The following is a 23,320-nucleotide window of genomic DNA, read 5'->3' on the forward strand; positions in this document are numbered from 1 at the left end:
ATTTGTTTTCTGATAAAAAAGCTATATCATCTCTACACCTTCATCGAATGCCTGATGACAGAACTCCAAGGCCTTACTGAACTCACAAACTGGTGGCAAGAGACCGGTAGGCCGAGGCTGCGTTGGTGGGATGAACTTGTCAAGGGGAAACAATAGGGGTTCGAAGTTGGGTCCAAGAACCACGAAATAGATTGCGGTGAAATACTTGAGGAGGCTAATACCCACAAGGGGCTGTATTGTATTGATGACGATGATATAGTAACCTACTGTTTTATATTACTTTAAGTTTATTTATGTATAAGATATAATTTTGAAAAAAATATCAAAAAAAAACTTGAGAGGTGTCAAGGGACACCCGGATGGAACGAAGTTCCTTTCGATTAATTAGTGAAGGAATTGTAATAATGTTTTTTTATTATTAACAAATATAATGTTTATATAAACTTAATTATAATTATTATTATTTATTATTTACAAAAAACCTGTATACACTCAACAAAAATAATCGTCGCGACACCACACTGTTCAATGCGAAATAGAAATGAAAATATCTGGCTTGCTTTCTATAAGAGAGAGAGAGACAGAGAGAGAAACATGCGACGCCGCACAGCTTACAATAGCTTACTATAGCAAAAAGTGTCGTGACAACTTTTCGTAAGAATTTTTTCCGTCTAGCCCCCTTTCACAACGCGCGATAAGGAACTTCGTTCCAATAATAATTTCGCAGACAGAAAAAATTTACACATTTTGCGCTTATTATTTATTAAAACACAAATATATTTTTTGTCTATGATTATCTAATAAACCATAAACACTATCTATAATTCAGTGCGGTCTATGGTTGGTGTAATAGATGGTGGAGATGGCTGTCGGTAGTGCTTTGAGTAAATCTCATCCCAGAACCGTGTTCTCTCCTTCAGCAATGAACCACTCAGGCGCATAGGATTGTCTATCACCATGTATGGAGTCGAGTCTTTGCCCACTGGTGGCCATGGTGGGAAGTCAGATCCCTCTGGTACTGGTTGTCTGTAAAAAAATATTAAAAAAAATAGTAAAATAACCTAAATATAAAATTAAGTGGCACAATTAATAAGCATATTTCGTATTTCGTGGTTCAGATATTTTAATTCAGTCTCATCTGGTTCATCTCCTTGTATAAGGTGTTCTCGTTGCTATATAAGTTCACTAAGTTTTGAATTCGCAGAATTACAATGAATATTTTTTAAAGGTATTGTATTTTGCAAGGAAACTAGGGACCCCGCATTTATTGTACAGGGATTCTGGTGTACGTTTACTACGACTAATTTAGTTAAGAGATTCCAAAAATAATTTTAATTTCTTGTCCCTACGAAAAGAAAAAAAAGCCAACATCACGAGGTGTTTCCAGGCGGTCACCCTGGATGGGTTCTGACCTCGCCCGGCGTTGCTTAACTTTGGTGATCGGACGAGAACCGGTGTATTACAATAGCAAATAGCAAAAAAGTGTCGTGACAACTTTTCGTAAGAATTATTTCCGTCTAGCCCCCTTTCACAACGCGCGATAAGGAACTTCGTTCCAAAAAACATTGAATTAATTAAATAAACAGCTGATCCAGAAACCGTTGTTTTGATATAGAAAGATTATTACAGTGCTAATAAAAAAAAATAAGTGGCGCTACAACCTTTTTAGGTCTGGGCCTCAGTATCTGTTTCATGATTATTTGAATTAAGGTAAGTAGGTTATCTGTATCTTTAGGTGCTTTTATATCAGTTTAAAAAAATCATTATACAGCCAAGTTTTTGTACAATATTTTTATAATCAGGATCTTCTTTCTCAAAAAAGTAAGGAATTACATTCTCAATGTCCTTCCGGACAGTTTATAAGGTTGTAATGAATAAATAAAAAATAAATCAATGGCACTACAAACTCCTCCCGGCCTCAAATTTCTGTATTTATTCATAATCATTTGTCAATCTAATAGGGAAGTAGGTGGTTAGCCTCCTCTGCCTGACACATGTCGAATTGGGTCTAAGGAAAGCAAATGTTAAATGCGCACAGATAGCCGGGGAACCTACGACCTCAGAGATGAGCGTCACACGCTGAAGCCACTAAGTCAACACTAAAGATAGTTCAAACAGGTACTAATAGCTTTTTATAAAAATAAATTTAATTTTAATTTGGAATGTGAATTGTTAGTAACACCTCTTTGGTGACAACCAAAGAGGTCCGTCAAACAATGTATGAGAACGTTACTGGCTGACAAACATCATGACGAAAAAAAATTAACAGAAAAACGCGCGAAACCGTAAACGGGGACCAAAATAGCTTTTAATAAAAATAAATATGTTTTGAATTTGGAATGTGAATTATTGGTAAATGTTGAACTCACCAAAGAGGTCTATCAAATATTATATGTATGTGAATGTTACTGGGTGACTAATTCAGGACGATAAAAAAATCATTGAAAATGAGCATTCTGCCCGTTTGCCTCCTGTTAAGTAAAAAAATACATACCCTGTACTAACAAAGTTGTACCAAAGATCTCGTACAGTCTTCTTCATATCCCTGGCAGCCTTTGAAAAGAGAGCTTCGTCGAAATGTGTAAAATTCCCATCTCCTACATCGCTAGATTGGGCGCAGTGAGTTGCTCCACGCATATTTGTGTACGGTATCGTGGGTATGTCATCATGCACAAAGGAATATTCGTATAGATATATCTTATCATGTCCAGCATCCACATGCAACTTAATAGATCTCAGTGTTGCATATGCGAAGAAGACATCCGAGAAAAAGTCTACATAACTCAAAATTTTCTCATTACTAACCGGATCGTTGCCGAAGTAAAATTTCTTAATTTTCTCAGCAACCATCGCTTTTTCCTTATCATCTTTAAACTGCAAATCCGGTGGTAGAAATTGAACAAAATCTTTGTTCATTTCATTTTTCCATTGGTCGAAGGTGTCTTTCCTCATCAGACCCTCCATGGAAGCGAAACCATACAGCATAGGTACTTTATTATACTTCCCACTCTTTAAGATGTTTACCGGACTCTCAGTGAGAAACTCTTCTTCATCTGTTTCACGCTCTACACATGGAGACATTAAGAATGTTGAATCAGTTCGATTTAGGAGACTCATTTCTCCAGACGTGAGAATTTCATATGAAACTGTTTTATAAAACTCCTGGAGGGATTCCACGTTCGTATAATCCGTGAAGTTTATAATTTGTCCATATTCTTGAGCATTTTTTATTGGATCAGTTTGAATACTCCAAGCTGCTGTATTCGCGCCACTTTCTGGTATCACTCCCTTGAATAGACCTTTCGTCGTATCTGACAGCATGAGTAGATCAACTGATGATGATCCAGCGCTATACCCAGCTATGGTCACTTCTTCAGGATCCCCGCCGAAATTAGCGATGTTTTCTTTAACCCAACGCAGAAGAGCGACTTGATCCTTCATACCAGCATTGCCAGGGATGTCCTCTGTTCCCAAACAAAGGAAGCCGTGCGCTCCTAGCCGGTAATTAAAAGTGACGATAATCACATCTTTGCTTTTCACTAAATTCTTATAAGTCACTAAATTTCCGTAACAAGCTATATAGCCTCCACCGTGCACATAGACGATTACTGGTAGATTTGTTTTTGTTGTATCTGGTACGAATATGTTTGCAATCAGACAATCTTCTGTTGATAACAGACTTCGTTTCACCATCATGGATAAATCTTGTTGTGGACACATGATGCCTTTGTCTACAGCTTCAAGTACGTAAGCCCGATCCTCTGCTGGTAGGGGTGCCTAGAACAATTATACCATTATTTGATTGTGAGGAATTTTAAAACAAACTAGTAGACTCGGCCAAGCGTTGCTGTGGCTAAGATTTTTGTTATATTACATAGTAGTAAACTATTCAAGAGAAACGGCAGGAGAACACCAATCCACCATGCTTTTTTGGTGGTTATGCCATTAAATTGTAGCTTATGTGAAACGTTGGTATTTATTTTGATAAGGATCAATACCTAGGTACAAATAAAAAGCCTTTTCTATCGGGCGGTACGTAACTATAACAGATAGAGACATGCTGTCGCGACATTTTTTATAGATAGTGATGTGTCCTGAAAAATTGAAATACATCATTTTGTTCTATCATTAATAGTTTTCGCAGCGCACGCGATTGAAGGAAGTTTTTTGTTTATTTTTTTACACCTTGGGTTAGATTATTCAAGTTTTAGTAAGCATCCCTAATTTTTTTGAAAATGAAACATAGCCTATGTCACTCGGGAATAGTGTAGCTTGCCAACGGTGAAAGAATTTTTGAAATCGGTCCAGTAGTTTCGGAGCGTATTCATTTCAAACAAACAAAAAATCAAACCTTTCCTCTTTATAATATTAGTATAGATTTAAAAAGGTTGGTCCCTGTACCTTCAACGCTGGCAGAATTTCCTCTTTGTATTGCGATACTTATGAGAAAAGCACCAGTTCTGGGGTCACCGGTACTATATACCAGGCACCAACTAAAATCTTTAATTAGCTGTGCACTTGAACCCCACGGCCCAAGAGTCTGTACTCCAAAGGGAACAAAATCGAAGTTGGAATTACTCTTATATTTGAGCCGTTTATTATTTTCGCCTGCTCTGCGGCCGCCCAGCTTTTTTGCTTGTCCAAGAGAGGTGAGACGGGGCAAACGTGCCCATACTCTAGCGATGTCTAGATCCTATTAAGTGATAGTTTTTTTTTTTTTGGTGGTTGCTTGTTTAATTTTTACCTTTGTGTGTATGTGTGTAAGATTTCTGATGTCACATTTTATGCATACGTTGTTTTAGAACTTAAAAATAAACACGTAATAAATTAGCACTTAATAATTGTATGCTCAAGTGATAGCTAATTAACGATAACGCCTCGTCATGATAATGTTTTGTATATGTATAAAAAAGACAAGATTTGAAGGTCAACAAATACATATATAAGTTCTTACATATATTGACGTTTTGTCGCCCTTTGACATCAAATATCTCCTCTGTTTAAACTTTTAGACAAATATACATATATATCTGTCGAACTAGATTAACGGCCAAAATTAATAATGTATCATCAATCTATGATTATAACCAATCTTGGACTGATTCATATCTAAAGACCGATCTCCAATCTGCATGCCAATAAACATTTCTGCTATCCGATTGTTTATTTGACAAAAGATTGACAGCAATCTTTTGCGTGATCCTTGCCTCTCGACCGCGTTTCGTTCAATGCAATATGTTGTGTTCAAGCATACCAAAAGTTTGCTGTTTTTGGAACGAAATAAAATAAGTAAGACTTAGGGTCTGTTTCACAATGTATGGATAAAGTAGTAAATAGCTATGCAACGTTTTGTTTGTTACAAAATTCTATAGAAAAACATAGAACCAAGTAAAGTTACAAAATTCTATAGAAAAACATAGAACCTTAACCTTTTTGTTGGTCATTTAATATTACTTGTAATGAAACGGGCTGTCATTGTCATATGGTATTTTTGTTTGTTAGGTTATTGAGTATTTTAGTACATATTATTACAAATATAAATTTTCTCTAAGTAGTTTGTGTATGTTGTTTTTGTGATTCGAGGTTGGTTCTTTAACTTAAAAAAATGTCTACGCAAAAACGTGAAAGAAGCGTCAATTTCAGCCGGGAAGAAGTTGACCTTCTAACTTCGCTTGTTGCTGACCATAAAAATATATTAGAAAATAAAAATAGTGACTCAGTCACCTGGCAGGAGAAAGAGCAGTGCTGGAAGACGCTGGAGGCGCTGTTTAATAGCACAAGTGGGGTATAGCAACTTTCGCAGTGCTAAAGCTTAAAGAGGGCTACAAGAAAAAAGTCTGCCTTGATACATGCTGAAACATATCGTACGCAGGTGGCCCTAGTGCTGCTACTCGTCTTACCTCCTATCGAGAAAAAAGTCAAATGATATTGTTGTCTATCGAAGGAAATGAAAGTCAATTGAAAGGAAGAGCATCTAAATAAGAGAAAGCAATGGGCATTTGAAGAGGAAGAAAGAGAGCATAAAAGAGAATTATGGCCCATAGAAAAAAATATATTGTTAAATAAATTAGAAAAATAATAGATTTTGTGCCTGGAGCGAGGATGTATTTTTATTTAAATAAAAGCATTGAATTTTTATTTAATTTATCTCAAAAATGTTGTAATTTATAAAATATTATAGTAATAAAGCAAAATAATCACTTATAAGATTACTTCGCACACTTGCATTTCCCACGTTGTCAATTGCGCTTTGATCAATATCATCAGCTGGTTCATCTACTTGTTGCAGTAGTTCAAAATGTTCATCTCGCAAATCAATAGCAATATTGTGCAACACTGCACATGCCACTATCACGGCTTGTACACGAGATACTTGAAGCAAAACCTTTTTTGGCAAACCGATTTTGGGGAACCGATTTTTTCCAAACACCATATTATGTCCTTTCCACCACATTTCTGCTTCGTATTTGAGATTCGTTATAAAGATGTTCTGCTGTAGTCTTGAGGTTTTGAAGTGGAGTTAGTAGGTAGTATCTATAGTAACAAATATTTTTGGTTGTAGCTAATATTTTAAAAAAAATTACAAAAGTTGATGAAAAGATGAAACCTGCAAGAAGTCATATATGTTAGACATCACTTTGTGTAAAAGTGTCTCCAAAGCTTCTTTTGTTAACCTAAATCTAAATGTGAATTCGGCGTCATTCAGGCTCTGGATATAATTAATTCTTGTCTTCTTATGTCTTCGCACAGAAGTACGTTGTCTTTTTCCAGCTTCAGAATTACTATCCCATTCGGATAATTGCATTTAAACTTCCAAATCACTATCACTAGAACTGGAAGATGACGAAGATGAATAAATTTTCCCAATGAATATTAAGTTAGGTCGCAATCCCAAACCCAAATCATACGAGTTTCACCGATAGCAATCCGAGATTGATTTGGCCGTTCGAAGCAACTGTCAAAATGGACAGATAGGTTGTTGGCATGAGTAAACATTCATTTTCATACAGAGGGCAATCTTCAATCTCTTATCCGCCCTCTGAACGATTGGTTGAATAATTAGATTGGTATCTCAGTCCATGTATTGAATATTGGCATGCTTTTCTTTAGAAATGGATTGAATTGTCAGTCTATGACAGCTAAAATTGGATTGAGATTGCGTATTGGTTTTGGCCGATAGGGAGAAATTGGCTGTGCCAAAAATTAATCTGAATTTGGCGAGACACCTTTTGGATGGCAATACAATAATTTACCAAAAACATTCAAAGATCTTCCTACTAGAGTTTTTAATTGTACTGCTTTTGGAAAAAAATATTATTCTACTAATGATTATTTACGTCAAATATATTAATTTGATAACGTTATAATAGATTTTAATAATGTGATATTTTATCACTTCAAATTATATAAAAATTGACTGAATTGACTCATAATGTATGTAACTTCTATGTAAAATTCCTTTTAAGACAAATTTGCACGCACATTATGTGTGGCAGAATATTAAAAGTTTAGATTGTACCACCATAACATGTTTGTACCATATTCTTGCAAATAATCTTAATATACATAAATTACGTGTCACGTTGTTTGCCCGCTATGGATTCCTCCTAAACTACCGAACCGATGTCAATCAAATTTGCACACCGTGTGCAGTTTGATCTTAATTAAAAGATAGGATAGCTTACATCTCAATTTATACCCGCAATAATATTTTCTTACAAAATATTTGTTTATTATTTGGTAGTCACAATTCTAACAGATGGCGCTGTGTTGAAAGTACCAACGTTTCACATAAGCTACAATTTAATGGCATAACCACCAAAAAAATCATGGTGGTCCCCATGACTGGTGTTCTCTTACCGTTACCCTTGAATAGTTTACTACTATGTAATATTACTAAAACCTTAGCCACAGCAACGCTTGGCCGGTCTGCTAGTATTATTATAAAAACTCACTAACGATTTAAAACTTTTTCCATTCACCAACAAACTTAAACATCTTTTTAATCTGGCCTCAGCTGAAACGGAGGAATACTATTGTGCAATAGTACGTAAGTTTTATTATAAAATGTAATGTGTAGAAATTATTGACAGAAAAGGAAGAGACTGGCTGCCCAAGACACGGGGAATGCACTTCATTATTACCTAAATACCCTTTTTAGTGTGTGAATAAAGATCTCTTTATTGTCTTTATTTTCTTTAATGTAGAAAATGCACTATATATTATGTGTTACAATAAATAAATCACTAAATTAAGTATTAAGTTCATTTGCTAACCTTTTAGCAAATATGTCTTCACGTTAAGATTTTTTGATACTAAGCTTTATACAATAATTTTAAAAAAATTAATCAGTGGCACTACAACCTTTTTTGTGGCTAATTATCTGTTTCATGATCATTTGTCGTAAGGCAAGTAGGTGATCAGTCTGTGCTTGACACACGCCGTCGACTTTTTGGGTCTAAGGCTCACGATGTTTTCCTTCTTCGTTCGAGCGGTTCTATATGCGTACATAGAAAGAAGATCCATTAGTTCCGATCGAACCTACCTAAGGGATGAGAGTCGCACGCTGAAGCCACTAGGCCATGATTGCTCACACCTATACAATAATATCTGCTTTAATTACCTTGAATCTATCTCTTCCAGTCGGAGCTTTGGCGTAAGGCACACTATAGAAGCTGTACAGCCCATCATCTTTGTAACCTTTAACTGGTCCCTGATGGGTATTAACTATGCGCGATTCAAACGCATTGGTTAAACAAAATAACAAACAAAATATTACAATCATCGCGTCTATCGTTTGTGGAGCGTGGCTCGCTTTGGCTAATCACCTGATTACACATATATATTACCTGCGCTTCGGCCCCGCCCCTTTTTATTTATTGCCCATCCACACTTACTACGACGCGAGCGAAGTGTGTAGACGGTGCGCTCGTGTTTCCTTTTGGAATGGAGTCGCGACAGTTCGGACTGTTTTGACGAGCATAGCTCTGCCGGAATGGTCTTTTTCCCGCGGCTGGCGCATGGGCGACTTCTGTGAGACTCGGACCTCGGCTTGTGGGACAGTACCTCCTACATTTTGTCGGTTGTTGAGGCGTAAGTCAGAGGGGCGGGGGGCGAAACGAGAGCGAGGCGTGATATGTTATTGATGTGACGATATCCGTAAACCGACTTTACAAACTTTGCGTGTTGTTACCACGAGAATGAAAGTGCGTGCTCCTATTTCACCATGCCTCCTGCTGATAGAGGACAAGTCTTTTTTTTTAAATTTATTATTATTAATAACATAGTATGGCATGTGGAACATAGTGTAATGGTTGCAGCACAAACGTTGTGTAAAAAAATGGCGATTAAAAAGAGTGGCGGAGAGTTTATTGCTAGTTCTTCTCTTCCGTTCTACGCCTTTGATTTGAGAACTGGCAGTAAATGTAAAATTAGAAGCATTAATGTGTATTTCTTTACTGACGAGTTATAAGTGTACATTATGTTACCTATATGATTAAATGATTTTTACTTTACTTTAGACAACCATTTTTTTTATTAACCTTTGTGATACAAACGCAATACATTATAACATTGGTTGGCATTTAAAGTAGCTAACGCAGTCTAACTTGAAGTAGAGCGAGCAACTAAACAAATCGAGAGTGTGGATAGCTACTCGTGCGGCCTTGACTCGCCAATATTCGTGGTGATGGCCTCGGCGACTCGCAAGAGTCTTCTTTATCCTTACCGTATGTCTACAGATGAAAGATGGACTTTAAAGACAACTATAATATGGAAATAACCAAGGGGAAGAAAGAAATGAGCGCGCCTTGGAAAAAGGATAGAGGATATACGTGGGTAACACTGAAAAAGGATTATAATTGGCCAGTTAGAAAAATTGCTTATGAAAACTTTTTTGAATTTCAATTTTAGAACTCTTTGGTAACCTAATGTAGTATATTACATTCATTTGTTTTTGTGAATTGGCGGCAAATCTAAAACTCTTGTTACACGTGAAAATGAATCTAACGCGAGAAAATTTTCGGTCAATGATTTATTATGACTTTCGTTGTGGGCTTACTCGACAACAAAGAAATGAAATGAAATGAAATAGTTTATTCTTGCAAGTAGGACTATATAAATCACTTTTACAATGTCTTCCTAAACTAGATGAAGTCGACATTTCCTAACTGACTGCCCTGAGAAGAAATGTCGAAACAAACTCGGGGGTCTTAGTCTCTTTTATAGTCCAGATAATACAATGATAAATTAATAAGTTGGTGTAAACAAATGCAGAGTATTTACTGGACTGGTCTTTGGAAGAAAGAACCAGATCGATCTGAGCAAGCCTGCGCCAGCAGACGGCTAGCATGCCCCGAATGCTATATAGGCTGCGATTAGTATTTCTTTATGAAGCCTCATCTCGTGCCACTATTTACAATTGGTTTAACGAGTTTAAGCGTGGACTAGAGATGTTAACAATTGTAAATAACGTTATAATAATTAGCAGAGCATGTTCTAATAAATAATAATAAATCGTTCTTTAGATAGAACTTACTTAACTTACTTTCTTTAGATATAAATCTAAAGAAAGTGTTACATTCAGATTGTAAAAACTGCACAATCAGCCAAATAAAATAGGCATGCAAATGTCATATTAATTATCATAATGTCATAATAATAAGAATAGTACATTACGAAAAGGAAGAAATAGCTGTTTTTTTTTTCATATAAATTATTTGCTAAATTTTGGGCGATTTTTACTTACATTTTACCTTATTGTATTTGATGCTATTATTTTGTCCCCTTTTGTTTCATGATTTTTAAAATTTCAGCTCTCAATAATAACTCCAAATATCACAAACTAGCTATTTCCGTCGCGACGTGCAAACAGGAAAGAGTAGTTTAGAAGATTTAAACGTACAAACAAAAAGAGACTTTAAAATAGCTACACAGAGATTATAACCTCTAGATAAAAACCAAAATCGGTTGCGTGATTAAAAAGTCTGAGGTAAGGCGAAAATATTATGGCTTCCGACTGTCCTGTACGATTTTTGGTACTTTTTTATCACTTCTCTCTCTTCTTTAAATAAAGTTTCCCGAGTACAGAACTAATTAGTATGAAGGCGGATACAAAAAACATGAACATAATGTTTTCACGAATTTTGCACGATTACTGACAAATGTCAACGAAAATTTAAAAATAAATAAATCAGTGGCGCTACAACCTCTATAGGTCTTGGCCTCAGATTTCCGAATCGGTTTCATGATCATTTTTCAATAATAGGCAAGTAGGTGATCAGCCTCCAGTGCCTGACACACGCCATCGACTTTATGGGTCTCAGACATGTCGGTTTCCTCACGATGTTTTCCTTCTCCGAGCGAATGCTAAATGCGCACATAGAAAGTCCATTGGTGCACAGCCGGGGATCGAACCTACGACCTCAGGTATGAGAGTCGCACGCTGAAGCCACTAGGCCAACACTGCTCTCAACGCAACGAAAATTTAACAACATTATATATAAGTGATTCCTCTGCGATGAAACAGCCTCTGCACAAGGGACTGTCTGTCGCGTCTAGGACAAACAGATGGCTATATAAACAATACATACAAAAAATTATGCAGCTTAGAGTACGCCGAGAATTCGCACTTTTCATCTTATGAAACGTTTGTAAGTTGCCACCACGAACTTCGCCAGGGGCAGGTAGGGGCAGCTGCCTGCCACCCTTTGTCCTACTTCTTTTTGTGTCTATTACTGGAGCTTGGCCGTCAATCTCGTGTCTTGTATTGTGCCAGATGCAGCTCTTCCGCAGTCGTATATATCGTCAATACCCGTCCACTCTCTAATTACGAAGCCATGATTTCTTCCTTCTTTCTACTTCTACTGACACCTACCCTTTCCATGATGATCAGTTCACCACACTACCATTACATCATGCTCCAATGAATGAATTGCAGCATGATGTAATATGGGAAGTATTATTTAAAATAGAGTACCTAAAGAGTAGCAGTAATAGCAGTGGAGTTTGACAAGTAGGATAAACAAGGTACATAAATAAATAAATTTATTTATTTATGTACCTTGATAAAAAAATTTATTTATAAAAGCCTTATTATTTCTTGCAAAAGAACACAGTAAACTTTACTATTTTTACACATATATTTTTAAGGAAGTAAATTATACAATTATTATTATACCTAATTTTTATTAGGGTTTGGTACATACCTGGACCTAATCCAGGAGGTAATAGAGACAAATCAAAAGTCCAAAACCTATAACCGTCGAGCATGTTATGAAAGTAGATGAAGAGAGAGAGTCAGGATTGTAAGTGAAGATCCGTGACCCCTTCGGGAAAAAGACGTGGTGAACATATAAATAAACAAAAGTAGTATCCTTCACTCACAACTTCACTGAACATAAACGTGAGACAGAATCCCCAATACGCAGTTTGTGTCTATTGTTTTTGATCAAATGTCTCTGGATGTCTAATCCACAAAGCTCTCTCGAAACAGTTTCAATTCGTTCACATCACAGTTGAACGAATTTGTCTTATGTTTTGAACGAAGCCCCTACTATAGAGCTTTTAACACGTCTCAAACACATTTACATTTTTGTTCGAACAAACCAATCGTGTATTACACTCTCCAGTGATATTTCGTCTCTTTCAATTAAATTTCGCTTATGCTATGAATGATAAGTACAATATAATACATACTAATAAAAACAGCATATTTATAGTAAGTGAAAATTGATAAATAGAAAATTAAAACAATTTTAAAAACTTTGGTCCCTATGGCAGTGTTTATCGCTGGCAGCATTTCCTCGCTGTATTACAATACTTATTCGTTGAGCCAGGAAGGCACCAGCCCTGCGATTCTGTAACTCACTTTTCGAAATCGCTCTTAAATCAGTCGTGAAGCAGTCATTTTATGATTTGGCATGCTGAAAAGGTGGGAGCTTGTATTTTATTGTTTATCAGAATGCCAAATCATAAAATGACTACTTCACGACTGATTTAAGAGCGACCGCCGATGCGAAAACCGCTGTGTGAGTTCGAAAAGTGAGTTACAGAATCGCAAGGCAGCTCTGGCATATAACCAGATGACAACTTAAATCTTTAATTAGCTGTGGACCGTGAACCCCACAACTCAAGAGTCTCAACTCCAAAGGGAACCAAATTTTTAGAGAAAAACTCTATTTTCGTTTGTACGAAACATTGTGTCGTATTTTCTAATTTAAAAAATTTTATACTGAAGAAACATAAACATCATATCAACGATTAGGGCCGGATTTATGGGGAAAAGAGCCCCCCCCCACAGTAGAAACTTCGGAAAAAAAATGTTTTAAATTCCGACTAGTAAAAAATTTTCTTTTCATATATTTTTATATGTTTGTTAAATACTTAAAGAATCTAATTGGTTTCACAATAAAGTATTTATTGTAAAGAAATATATATGAATGCTTCTAATTTTACATTTACTGCCAGTTCTCAAATCAAGGGCGTAGAACGGAAGAGAAGAACTGGCAATAAACTCTCCGCCAGTCTTTTTAATCGCCATTTTTTTTAAACTCGACTGAAGAAAATTGTTAATTTTATTTGGAAAATATTTTCGAGCCCCAGACCTCCACTCCGATGATAACTTATACAGTTTCTTATTATACACTGTCAAGATGATTCGTATGTATAAGTTACACGTAGTAGTGGACTTCAAGAGATTCAATTTCCAACAATAATATTGTTTTGCTAAACTGTTGTTGTGAACTTGTGACCTCCAGTGTATTTCGTATAACGAATAATGTACAGTACATAAGTAGATTATGTGATTTTTTGAAGTTATACTTCTTAAGGCGCGTTATGAAAAATTGATGAGAGTGAAATTTTACGATGCGCGCGCACCGTGACACAAAATTAACAGAATGAAGTTGCCCACGGAAGATGCTACGGCATTGGACATAATTTAAAAACAACATTCGAATAATAATAGAATTTATATTACACTTAATCTAAGAGAATAATAATAAATATTTATTTATTTAATTTTTCAAATGCTAACTGAACTTAATTGATAATGAGTCCTTTTCCAGTCTATGATTTAAGGTTCGTTATTGTTTTTTGTTATATTAATTTTTTTTTTTTTTTTTTTTTTTTTTTTTTTTTTTTTTTTTTTAAAGACAATTCACACCAATTGACCTAGTCCCATGCTAAGCTGGTGAAGCTTGTGTTATGGGTACTAGGCAACGGATATACATACATATTATAGATAGATATACATATAAATACATATTTAAACACCCAAGACCTAAGAACAACACCAAACGCTCATCACATCGATGTTCGCCTCAGCCGGGGATCGAACCCGGGACCCATGGATTCGCAGTCAGGGGTACTAACCACTAGACCAATGAGTCGTCATCAAATTTGGAGAATTATTTATTTTTGAAATTAATACTGATATTTGCGAACATAATAAAATGATATTTATATATCAAAACATTTAATTGTTCACTTAAGATCGATAAATAATAGGTTTAGGAAGAAATCACTAGTTAACGAAACAGCAAGTAAAACAATTTTCAAAACATAATAAAAAACTGAAATTCAAATCTATATACATATATAAAAATGAAACCCGTTTTCCGTTGTCACGACATAACATGAAAACGGCTTGACCGATTTGTCTGATTCTTTTTTTATAATATTCCTTGAAGTAAGAGGATGGTTCTTACGGAGAGAAAAATTAAAAAAATTGAGTGAAAAAGTCTAAAAACAACACTTTTCTACATTCCCATACAAAATATTCGTAATAATATTTAAAGGCAATTTGAACTTTAATACCATATCATAAAGTTCAAGTGTTAGTGGAGGGGTTCCGGGAAGGTAAATTTTTATTTTTTGACATAATGTATTTGTTGTATTATCAACTTTCTTTTTTTAATCTTACTAGCTAAACCGATGTCCCGAATAGCAGAATAAGTATTTAAAAAAAATAAAGAATCGACTGTTAGGCGGTACGATGTTCGCCAGGCCAGCTAGTTTCAAATAATTTTAACAAAGAGTTTTTCTAATAGTTCCAATTTGGTTACCTTCAGTCTCAAGTCTCCACGTTGTGTTACATCCAACTGATATCGCTTGCCCCCTTTAACAATTAAATTGCCCCCCTGCGGGGCGTGGGCCCCTCGTGCTCTAGACTTACACAGCTCTTAATATAAGCAAAATAATGTAACAGCTTTTAAAATATTTTTATAAAATCTCTCGACGCTTTAATCTAGCGCCTGAAGTGTTATAAGTGCATTGCCGAGGTTTCCACGCCATTTCACTGTATTTTGAATTTCATTTTAGACACGAACATACTTTGCAGTACAGGGGATGTACTGATGATATTTTATTTTATGTAAACGAAATTTTATATTGTTTAAATACAAATTGTTTACAATGTAATGTAATAATAATAATTGGAAATTGATAAATTAAATTACTAAAACAAATTTGATTTTGATAATAAAACAATTTTTTACCGGATTGAAGTTATGTATTTACAATTATTTTTCATAATTTTAAATTTAAAAATTTTATTAAATTTAAATATTTGGTTAAATTTTAAATTATGAAAAATAATTGTAAATACATAACTTCAATCCGGTAAAAAATTGTGTGAAAGTTATGTCAATAAAAGACAATAGGTACTAAATTTTATTTTATTTTCGCTCTCATTACATGATAAAAAAGGACAATCAAATACTTATGCAAATATGTTAAAAAAAAGATGTACATGTGTGATATTAGAATGATATTAGAACTTAAGAAGACGCCAGACTAGATCCATAGATGCTCCCAAATACCAGCTACTTCCTTTTGACAAAATTCAGCAAAGGGCTTGTCGAATTGTCAATCTCCAATGTCTCACTGATCGGCTTGATTCTCTCTCTCTACGCAGAGACATTGCGTCTCTTTGCATTTTCTATAAAGTGTACTACGGTGAGTGTCCTGAAGAATTGTTTGGGTTGATCCCTCCTGCGTCGTTTCAACACCGTACGAGTCGTATGAGTTCTCAATTTCGCCAACATCACCTTGATGGATGAAAGTCTTCCATAGTCCGTTTCACCAGGCATTTTCTTTTGCGAACTAGCGAACTGTGGAATCGATTCTCGGTGGGGGTCTTCCCTCAGAGATACGACCTCCAAATGTTCAACTTCAAACGTTCTCCTCCTCCCTGAAAAAAATTACTCCTACCTGAAAGACCGGCAACACACCCACTAAAAGTGGGTGTCTATGGGCTGCGATGACTGCCCTTTTTATATATATATATATATACATAAATATGTAGGAATAAAGAAAATAATAATAAAAGCAAATAATGAAAAAAATAAAGATCTCTATGGAGTTGATGAAAATGTCCACCAAGAAATTTTACATTTTATTTTAAATCCGACACAATCTGTTAACGTTGTACCATTAAACGATGAGCACAAAAGTGAGACTGGCGAAGGAAATAGATATTTATAGCTACAAAACTGTTAATATACCAGCCCTGCGATTGCCGATGCGAAAACAGCTGTGTGAGTTCGAAAAGTGAGTTACAGAATCGCAGGGCTGCTTAGGGTTTCTATAACAAAAACTTGGCGATAGATAAGTGGCGAAGATTATATTCTACGTTAAATGACATCGTGCGTGTTTAGAATTGTGTTCTGCCTTTTTTAACATAACTAAATTACTTTTTAAACATCCTCCTTGAACTCGTGTGATATAATCAACAGGTTTTCCTTATAATGTTCCAGAGCCAAGAAACAAACAAATTATGTTAAAGATAATAACGTAGTATCGTATGGTCCGTCGTTATGTGGAGTCGTGTTTTTATACTCTGCGCGTGCGTTTGCGCATACTCTGAGTCACGGGTTGTAAACACGGCTCAGGGCCCCGTCAAGGGCTACCAGGATAGCAGTGGACTGTACATCTTCTATAATATTCCATATGCGAAGGCTCCAACGGGAAAAGATCGATTTAAGGTATTGCTATTATATTATATACTAGTGGACCCGACAGACGTTGTCCTGCATGATATTTCAAGCAATTAGTAAAGCAAAGTATGAAAGTACCGACTGCAGCGCCATCTGGCGGGCTGATTTGTGAATCTAAACCATTCCCAGATCCCCTTGAACACACACAAAAAATTTCATCAAAATCGGTCCAGTCGTTTGAGAGAAGTTCAGTGACATACACACTCACAGAAGAATTATATATATAAAGATTGGCAGTTTCTAAATAGTCTTAATAATATGTTTCTGTGTCTGTTCCGTGATAATTTTTAGTCTACAAGCTGTTACTACTTCGTTTCGCCTTAATATTTTATTTCCTATTAATATAAAATTTAACTAAATATATAAACACTAAACTAATTATAAATAATGCAATTCTTGTGAATTCGGCAATAGTGTTTAGGGTGCGCAAGACACGCGGAAATAGCTTCTCGGAGTAAATTTGTATGCGCTAGAGGCACTGCAAGAAATTGCGACCGCTTACCACGCCGAGTGTGATTTGGCACACAGCCGGGGTTCGAACCTATGACTCAGGATTGATAAAAATCAAAGCTAATCTTTTTCGACTTATCGACGATCAAAACGTTTGATTTTAATATAGTTCATGATAAAGATATGACAGTATGGCCTTGACATAAACATATAAGATATTACTATCTATTCTCTTAATGTTAGAAATTATGTAATATTTAACTTTAAAATCTAAATAGGCTAACGTGCTTCTCAATACAGGATCGTGCATTCAAACACACTTTAAACCCAAATTATGTAATATTTAACTTTAAAATCTAAATAGGCTAACGTGCTTCTCAATACAGGATCGTGCATTCAAACACACTTTAAACCCAATTTGGCAGAGTAAAATAAAATAAAAATAAATCAGTGAAACATTTTGGAGCACTTGAAATAAATCACAAATTTAAAACATTTTCTAAAACGCGTTTTTACAAATTCACAATAACAAATTAGCTAATTGATAACGTCGCAGTCGCATGTGTACAAATAGATCCAATGAAGAAGGTAAAATACTAAATTTCACTGTGGACGATATAAATTCCCTTGAAGAATTTCACAAAACTGTTTAATTCGAAATTCTGTCGTCAAAGCAATTTGATCTCTTCTGTCGCGCAGATTCAACTCTCCTCTTCTGCCAATGTGTTGAACGGAATACAGAGGGAGAAGAATTCCTTACAGATAGCCCAGTAAACATCCTTTGCTAACATCAAAGGTTTGATTAAGAAGATTATATTTGAGGAATGGAAGAATTAGATGAACTTGTTAGCACCTTCGACATCCATGCTAGTTTCGAGCGAAAAGAATTAAAAATAAATCCTAACTTGTGATGTTCATTACGATTGTTTTTATGTTCAGCGATAATCTACGCTACTACTTACCAGATAACATAATTATTATCAATCTTAAAATCGTTCCTTGATAACGTAATGACAATGTACTTATTAAAATGGATAACTATAAACTTCATACAAACTAAACCTTACTAAATAACCAAAGTAATAATAATTTTTTATCCCAGATTAAACACAATTAAACAGAAAGAGAAGAAAGAGTATTATTTATTTTTATTTAGTTTAATGAAAATTACAGAACCAAATGTATGTAATAGTAATAATAAAAGCCCGATTAATTTCCAATCATTACAAAAGTAGAAGATGCAGCATAGATTTGTTATGATCCTAATATCCTAGCTTCCTTCAGTACCATTGATCGGAACCTCTTCACGCGTATGGTCCTTCTCCAACTTTTTCCAAAAGCTTTATCAAGGACTCCCTTTCTCTATTCGCTTCCTGCTAACGCTTCTACATCTTCAATCCACCTTTTTTAGGGCATCCTCTTCTCCTTCTTTACCTTGGTCCATTTCTCTTTAAAGTCCATCTTTTATCGGTGCATCTTGCTATATTTTCAGCCATAATCAAGCGTTAATCTGTTTTCAGGCGCCATTACCAGCCACAAATCGATCTTACGTTTTAGAAGCCATAAATAAAGGAATAGTATGCCCTCAATCAACAGAACTCATTTCTATGTACAACGAAACAATAACAATAACAGAAGACTGTCTTATCGCAAATATATTTGTGCCGGATACCAAGAAGACTAGTTTACCAGTGATTGTCTATGTACACGGTGGAGCCTTTATCCTTGGACAAGGGAATTTCCTAACGTACAAAGAGTTTGCTAAAACAAATGATATTATAGTGGTCACTTTCAACTACCGTCTAGGAGCCCATGGATTCCTATGTATGGGAACAGATGATATCCCCGGTAACGCTGGGATGAAAGACCAAGTAGCTCTACTACGCTGGGTCAAAGAAAATATAGCAAATTTCGGAGGAGATTCAGGTGATGTTACAATCGCCGGCTATAGTGCTGGTTCTGTGGCTGTTGATTTGCTAATGTTGTCGGACATGGCAAAGGGATTGTTCAATAAAGTGATACCTGAAAGTGGAGCAAATACAGTCGCATGGGGCGTACAAACAGATCCAATGAAGAACGCAAAAGAATACGGGAAATTACTTAATTACACAGTGGATGATGTATATTCCCTTGAAGAGTTTTACAAAACCGTTTCATACGAAATACTGGCGTCAAAGCAATTTGATCTCTTCTCTCGTCCAGATTCAACATTCCTACTCTCCCCATGTGTTGAACGTAATACAGAGGGAGAGGAATTCCTTACAGATAGTCCAGTAAACATCCTGAAGAGCGGAAGATACAATAAAGTGCCAATCTTGTATGGATTTGCTAATATGGAGGGGTTGCTTAGGACGAATCTATTTGAGGAATGGAAAAATAAGATGAACGAAGACTTTACTGAGTTTCTGCCTCCAGACCTACAATTTAACAGCGAAGAGGAAAAGAAGATCGTTGCGAATAAAATAAAAGAGTTTTACTTCGGTGGGAACGTCACTGACGAAAATACTCTTAGTTATGTGGACTTCTTCTCTGATGTCCTATTTACATACTCTACTTTGAGAGCTGTTAAGCTGCATTTGGGGGCTGGTCATGATAAAATATATCTATATGAATATGTTTTCGTTGACGACGATGTGCCGGTCGTCCTACATACTAACGTACGAGGTGCCACGCATTGTGCTCAATCCGTTGGCGTAGGTGACGGTAATTTCACTCACGCTGATGATGAGATCTTTTCACCAGAGGCAAGGGAAATGAAGAAAATTGTCCGCGAACTTTGGAACAACTTTGTCAAAACTGGGTATGTTATAGATCACTTAACGAGAAGTTAAGTTAAATGTTTTTAATAATTTTAAGACCAGTATTACGTTTAAAATAAGGTATAAAGACCCTGTTAAAAATCACCATAAGTTTCACAGTCGTCACTTAACGCTAAGTATGGACTCACGTATGTCAATCACATTCTTCTTTGTCATAATAATAAACTTAAACATTAAACTAAAAGGATGTGTACCCTCAACAAAGCATCAATAGTCCCCATCATTTGGTCCAGCCCTGCGATTCTGTAACTCACTTATCGAACTCACACAGCGGTTTTCGCATCGGCGGTCGCTCTCAAATCAGACGTGAAGCAGTCATTTTATGATTTGGCATTCTGATAAACAATAAAGTACAAGCTCCCACCTTTTCAGAATCGCAGGGCAGTTACACCAAGCTCTCAAATTGTTAGACCCGAAATCCATTTGTTTCTTTCAAAAAGTATTAATAATAAATACGGCAAGAATAACCCGCTAATGTCTACAAGATAGTATATAAAAAACATGTGTGTACTTTATACCCCCGTTAGAATTTATACTTCTTTGGCGTAACAAGATAAAAATCTTTTAAAAAATGTTATCTTTCGCCTTATTCTACGTTTGTAGAAAAAACGTCACTAACAATAGAAAGGTATTTAATACATTGTAAGTTTTATAATGCATTATCTAGTTAAATAATTTTTTTTTAAATATCACAAAAACCCAATCTATTGGTCTGCCCTTGTTTCTTTTTCCTTTTGAGCCAGTCCATTCGGTAACCGGTTTTGATCATCTGTCATCTGTTTGACAGGCTTCGTGCCCGTTGATTTGAGTTGTAGGTCATTCTGCTCAGCATCTCTTATTTTTATTTATTTACTCTTCGTTTCATTTATAGAAAAACAAATAACATCAAAATTACAAGAGATGCAACGGGCGGCCGTATCGCTAACAAGCTATCTCTTCAAGTAAACCCAAGTAAAGAAATAAAAAAAAGAAATATAATTGGTAAAGTGCAAGAAGTGCATAACCAAATCATATAAAAAAATTATAGAAATTACCAACCTTAATCTAAAATAATACATAAAAATTATAAAATAATAAACATTAAACTAAAAATTGAAAAGCTAATCTCACGGATTCGTGAATTTCGATGCAATTCAAAAGAATATTGTTTTTTTTGGGTACACATTCTCTTTTCTGTTTGCCATTTAGTTAATTCTTTCGGACACTCACTGAATTTTGTCATACTGGATCATATTTGTCATTAAGTCTAGACTACCTGCCCTGCGATTCTGTAACTCACTTTTCGAACTCACACAGCTGTTTTCGCACGGTTTTCGACCGCCGATGCGAAAACCGCTGTGTGAGTTCGAAAAGTGAGTTACAGAATCGCAGGGCTGAGCTATCAAAATTAAGCTTTTATATTTTTACAGGCAACCAGTACCTGAAGGTTCAAACTTCCCATCATGGCCGCCGGTTGGCAAGGACTGGTCTCCACACATGGAGCTGAATAACCCTCTTCAGCTAAAAGGTTCGCTTCTAAAAGAACGAACATTATTTTGGGATGAAATCTACGAAAAGCACTATCGCCACCCGTCACCACCACAGAATATTGCAAAAAGATTTGAACTTTAAATAAATATAATAAATATATATTTGTTTCATTTACTGTCACTGCGTCATGGGGTAAATACAGAAAGCCTTCTATGACTGTCACACAGAAGCGTGTTGGGTTATTGTAAGATGGTAGAAGTGCCAAGCAGTGAGCTGCGGCCCATCCAAGTTTAGACCGTATTGACACAGATGACTGTAATTATGCCAAAAACAATAGAAGGTATCATTACCTACTACTTGACTAGTCTATGTGTGTGAATGTTTTAAAATTTATAATAATGTTCACAAGTATCACGTGGGGTGTTTACCTTTGTCTTTGAAATTGAACCACTACACTACACGTCTAAGTTAGACGTAAGAGACTTCCTGTTTCTACATTGTTTATGGAATATATTGGCGAATTGGTTAAGATATTAAACTTATTGTACCCGGTTGACTTGTACTGTACTTAATTTTGGTACAAAATATACTTACACGTTTTGTAAATCTATATTTATTTATTTATAAGTTCTAAAATGTATGCATAACATACAAGAAACATACATCACAAATTTTACACACATACACATCAATTATATTAGAACATAGCAAGCTAGCAAGGGAAAAAATTAAATAAGCAACCACAAAATAAAAAACCAAAAAATATATAAAATCATAACTTAAACGAAATAGAATCTTAATCCTCATTCACCAGGGTATGATAAACAAAGTTTAAGTTGGAAGATTGTTGTAAAATATATCAATATTTTCATTAATGTTAGTAATCAGGTTGTAAGAGCAAGATAGCCTATTCACTGGACCATTAAAAGTAGCAGATAAGCGAGCCGTAGGTACGTATAGAAGTTGTTTAGTTCGAGTAACTCTAGGATTACAAAGAAAGGAAAATTTTGCAAGAAGATTAGTATGAGTATTAAAGTTAAATATTTTATACTAACAAACTAGTCCAAACGAGCCTCGTACGTTTGCAATACACCACGCAAGTGTAGACGATTCTAAGGAAATGTTTTTGAATTGTTTCAATGGTATTTATATGGATTGTGAAATATGGTGACCAGCCCTGTGATTCTGTAACTCACTTCACGAACTCACACAGCGGTTTTCGCATTGGCGGTCGCTCTCAAATCAGTCGTGAAGCAGTCATTTTATGATTTGACATTCTGAAAACGTGGGAGCTTGTACTTTATTGTTTATCAGAATGCCAAATCATAAAATGACTGCTTCACGACTGATTTGAGAGAGACCGCCGATGCGAAAACCGCTGTGTGAGTTTGTGAAGTGAGTTACAGAATCGCAGGGCTGATTACACAATAACAATAATTATCGAAAGCGATAAGGCCGCCAATTGCTCTCCCTTTTATTTAATTATGTCAATTGTACTATATTAATGTATATGCAACAAAGTGTTAATAAATAAATAAATTACAGTAGCATAATATTCTATAATACTACGGACGAGTGATTTGT

At 35.4% G+C, this 23,320-nt stretch overlaps 2 protein-coding genes across 3 annotated transcripts in view; one reads left to right on the forward strand and one right to left on the reverse strand.

Annotated features, from left to right (window-relative positions):
- Positions 1-745: 745 nt before the first annotated feature.
- Positions 746-8,829, reverse strand: LOC125061867 (esterase FE4-like). The gene is made up of 3 exons (XM_047667502.1): positions 8,624-8,829; positions 2,495-3,777; positions 746-1,026 (listed from the first exon to the last, which is right to left on the reverse strand). Exons 1-3 carry the CDS (start codon positions 8,783-8,785, stop codon positions 819-821), a joined length of 1,653 nt encoding a protein of 550 aa, XP_047523458.1. The 5' UTR covers positions 8,786-8,829; the 3' UTR covers positions 746-818.
- Positions 8,830-16,784: 7,955 nt separating this feature from the next.
- LOC125061725 (para-nitrobenzyl esterase-like) overlaps positions 16,785-23,320 on the forward strand; it is a 34,621-nt gene continuing 28,085 nt past the window's right edge. The window contains exons 1-3 of one of the 2 annotated variants that reach the window (XM_047667297.1): positions 16,786-16,985; positions 18,968-20,247; positions 21,676-21,892. In XM_047667297.1, coding sequence (XP_047523253.1) covers positions 16,818-16,985; positions 18,968-20,247; positions 21,676-21,877 — 1,650 coding nt within the window. In that variant the 5' untranslated portion in view covers positions 16,786-16,817 and the 3' untranslated portion in view covers positions 21,878-21,892. Of the gene's footprint in view, positions 16,986-18,967; positions 20,248-21,675; positions 21,893-23,320 lie in introns of those variants that run through there. The other variant, XM_047667298.1, reaches the window with a different exon arrangement.

Source organism: Pieris napi, chromosome 24 (genome assembly GCF_905475465.1).
Source record: "Pieris napi chromosome 24, ilPieNapi1.2, whole genome shotgun sequence".
Classification (NCBI taxonomy): domain Eukaryota; kingdom Metazoa; phylum Arthropoda; class Insecta; order Lepidoptera; family Pieridae; genus Pieris; species Pieris napi.

Coding starts and splice junctions, on each gene's coding strand:
- LOC125061867 (XM_047667502.1), bottom strand. CDS start 8,785: ATGATTGTAATATTTTGTTTGTTATTTTGTTTAACCAATGCGTTTGAA. Junction 3,778..8,623: donor CTGGAAGAGATAGATTCAAG/GTAATTAAAGCA, acceptor TAATTGTTCTAG/GCACCCCTACCAGCAGAGGA. Junction 1,027..2,494: donor TACAACTTTGTTAGTACAGG/GTATGTATTTTT, acceptor ATTTTTTTACAG/ACAACCAGTACCAGAGGGAT.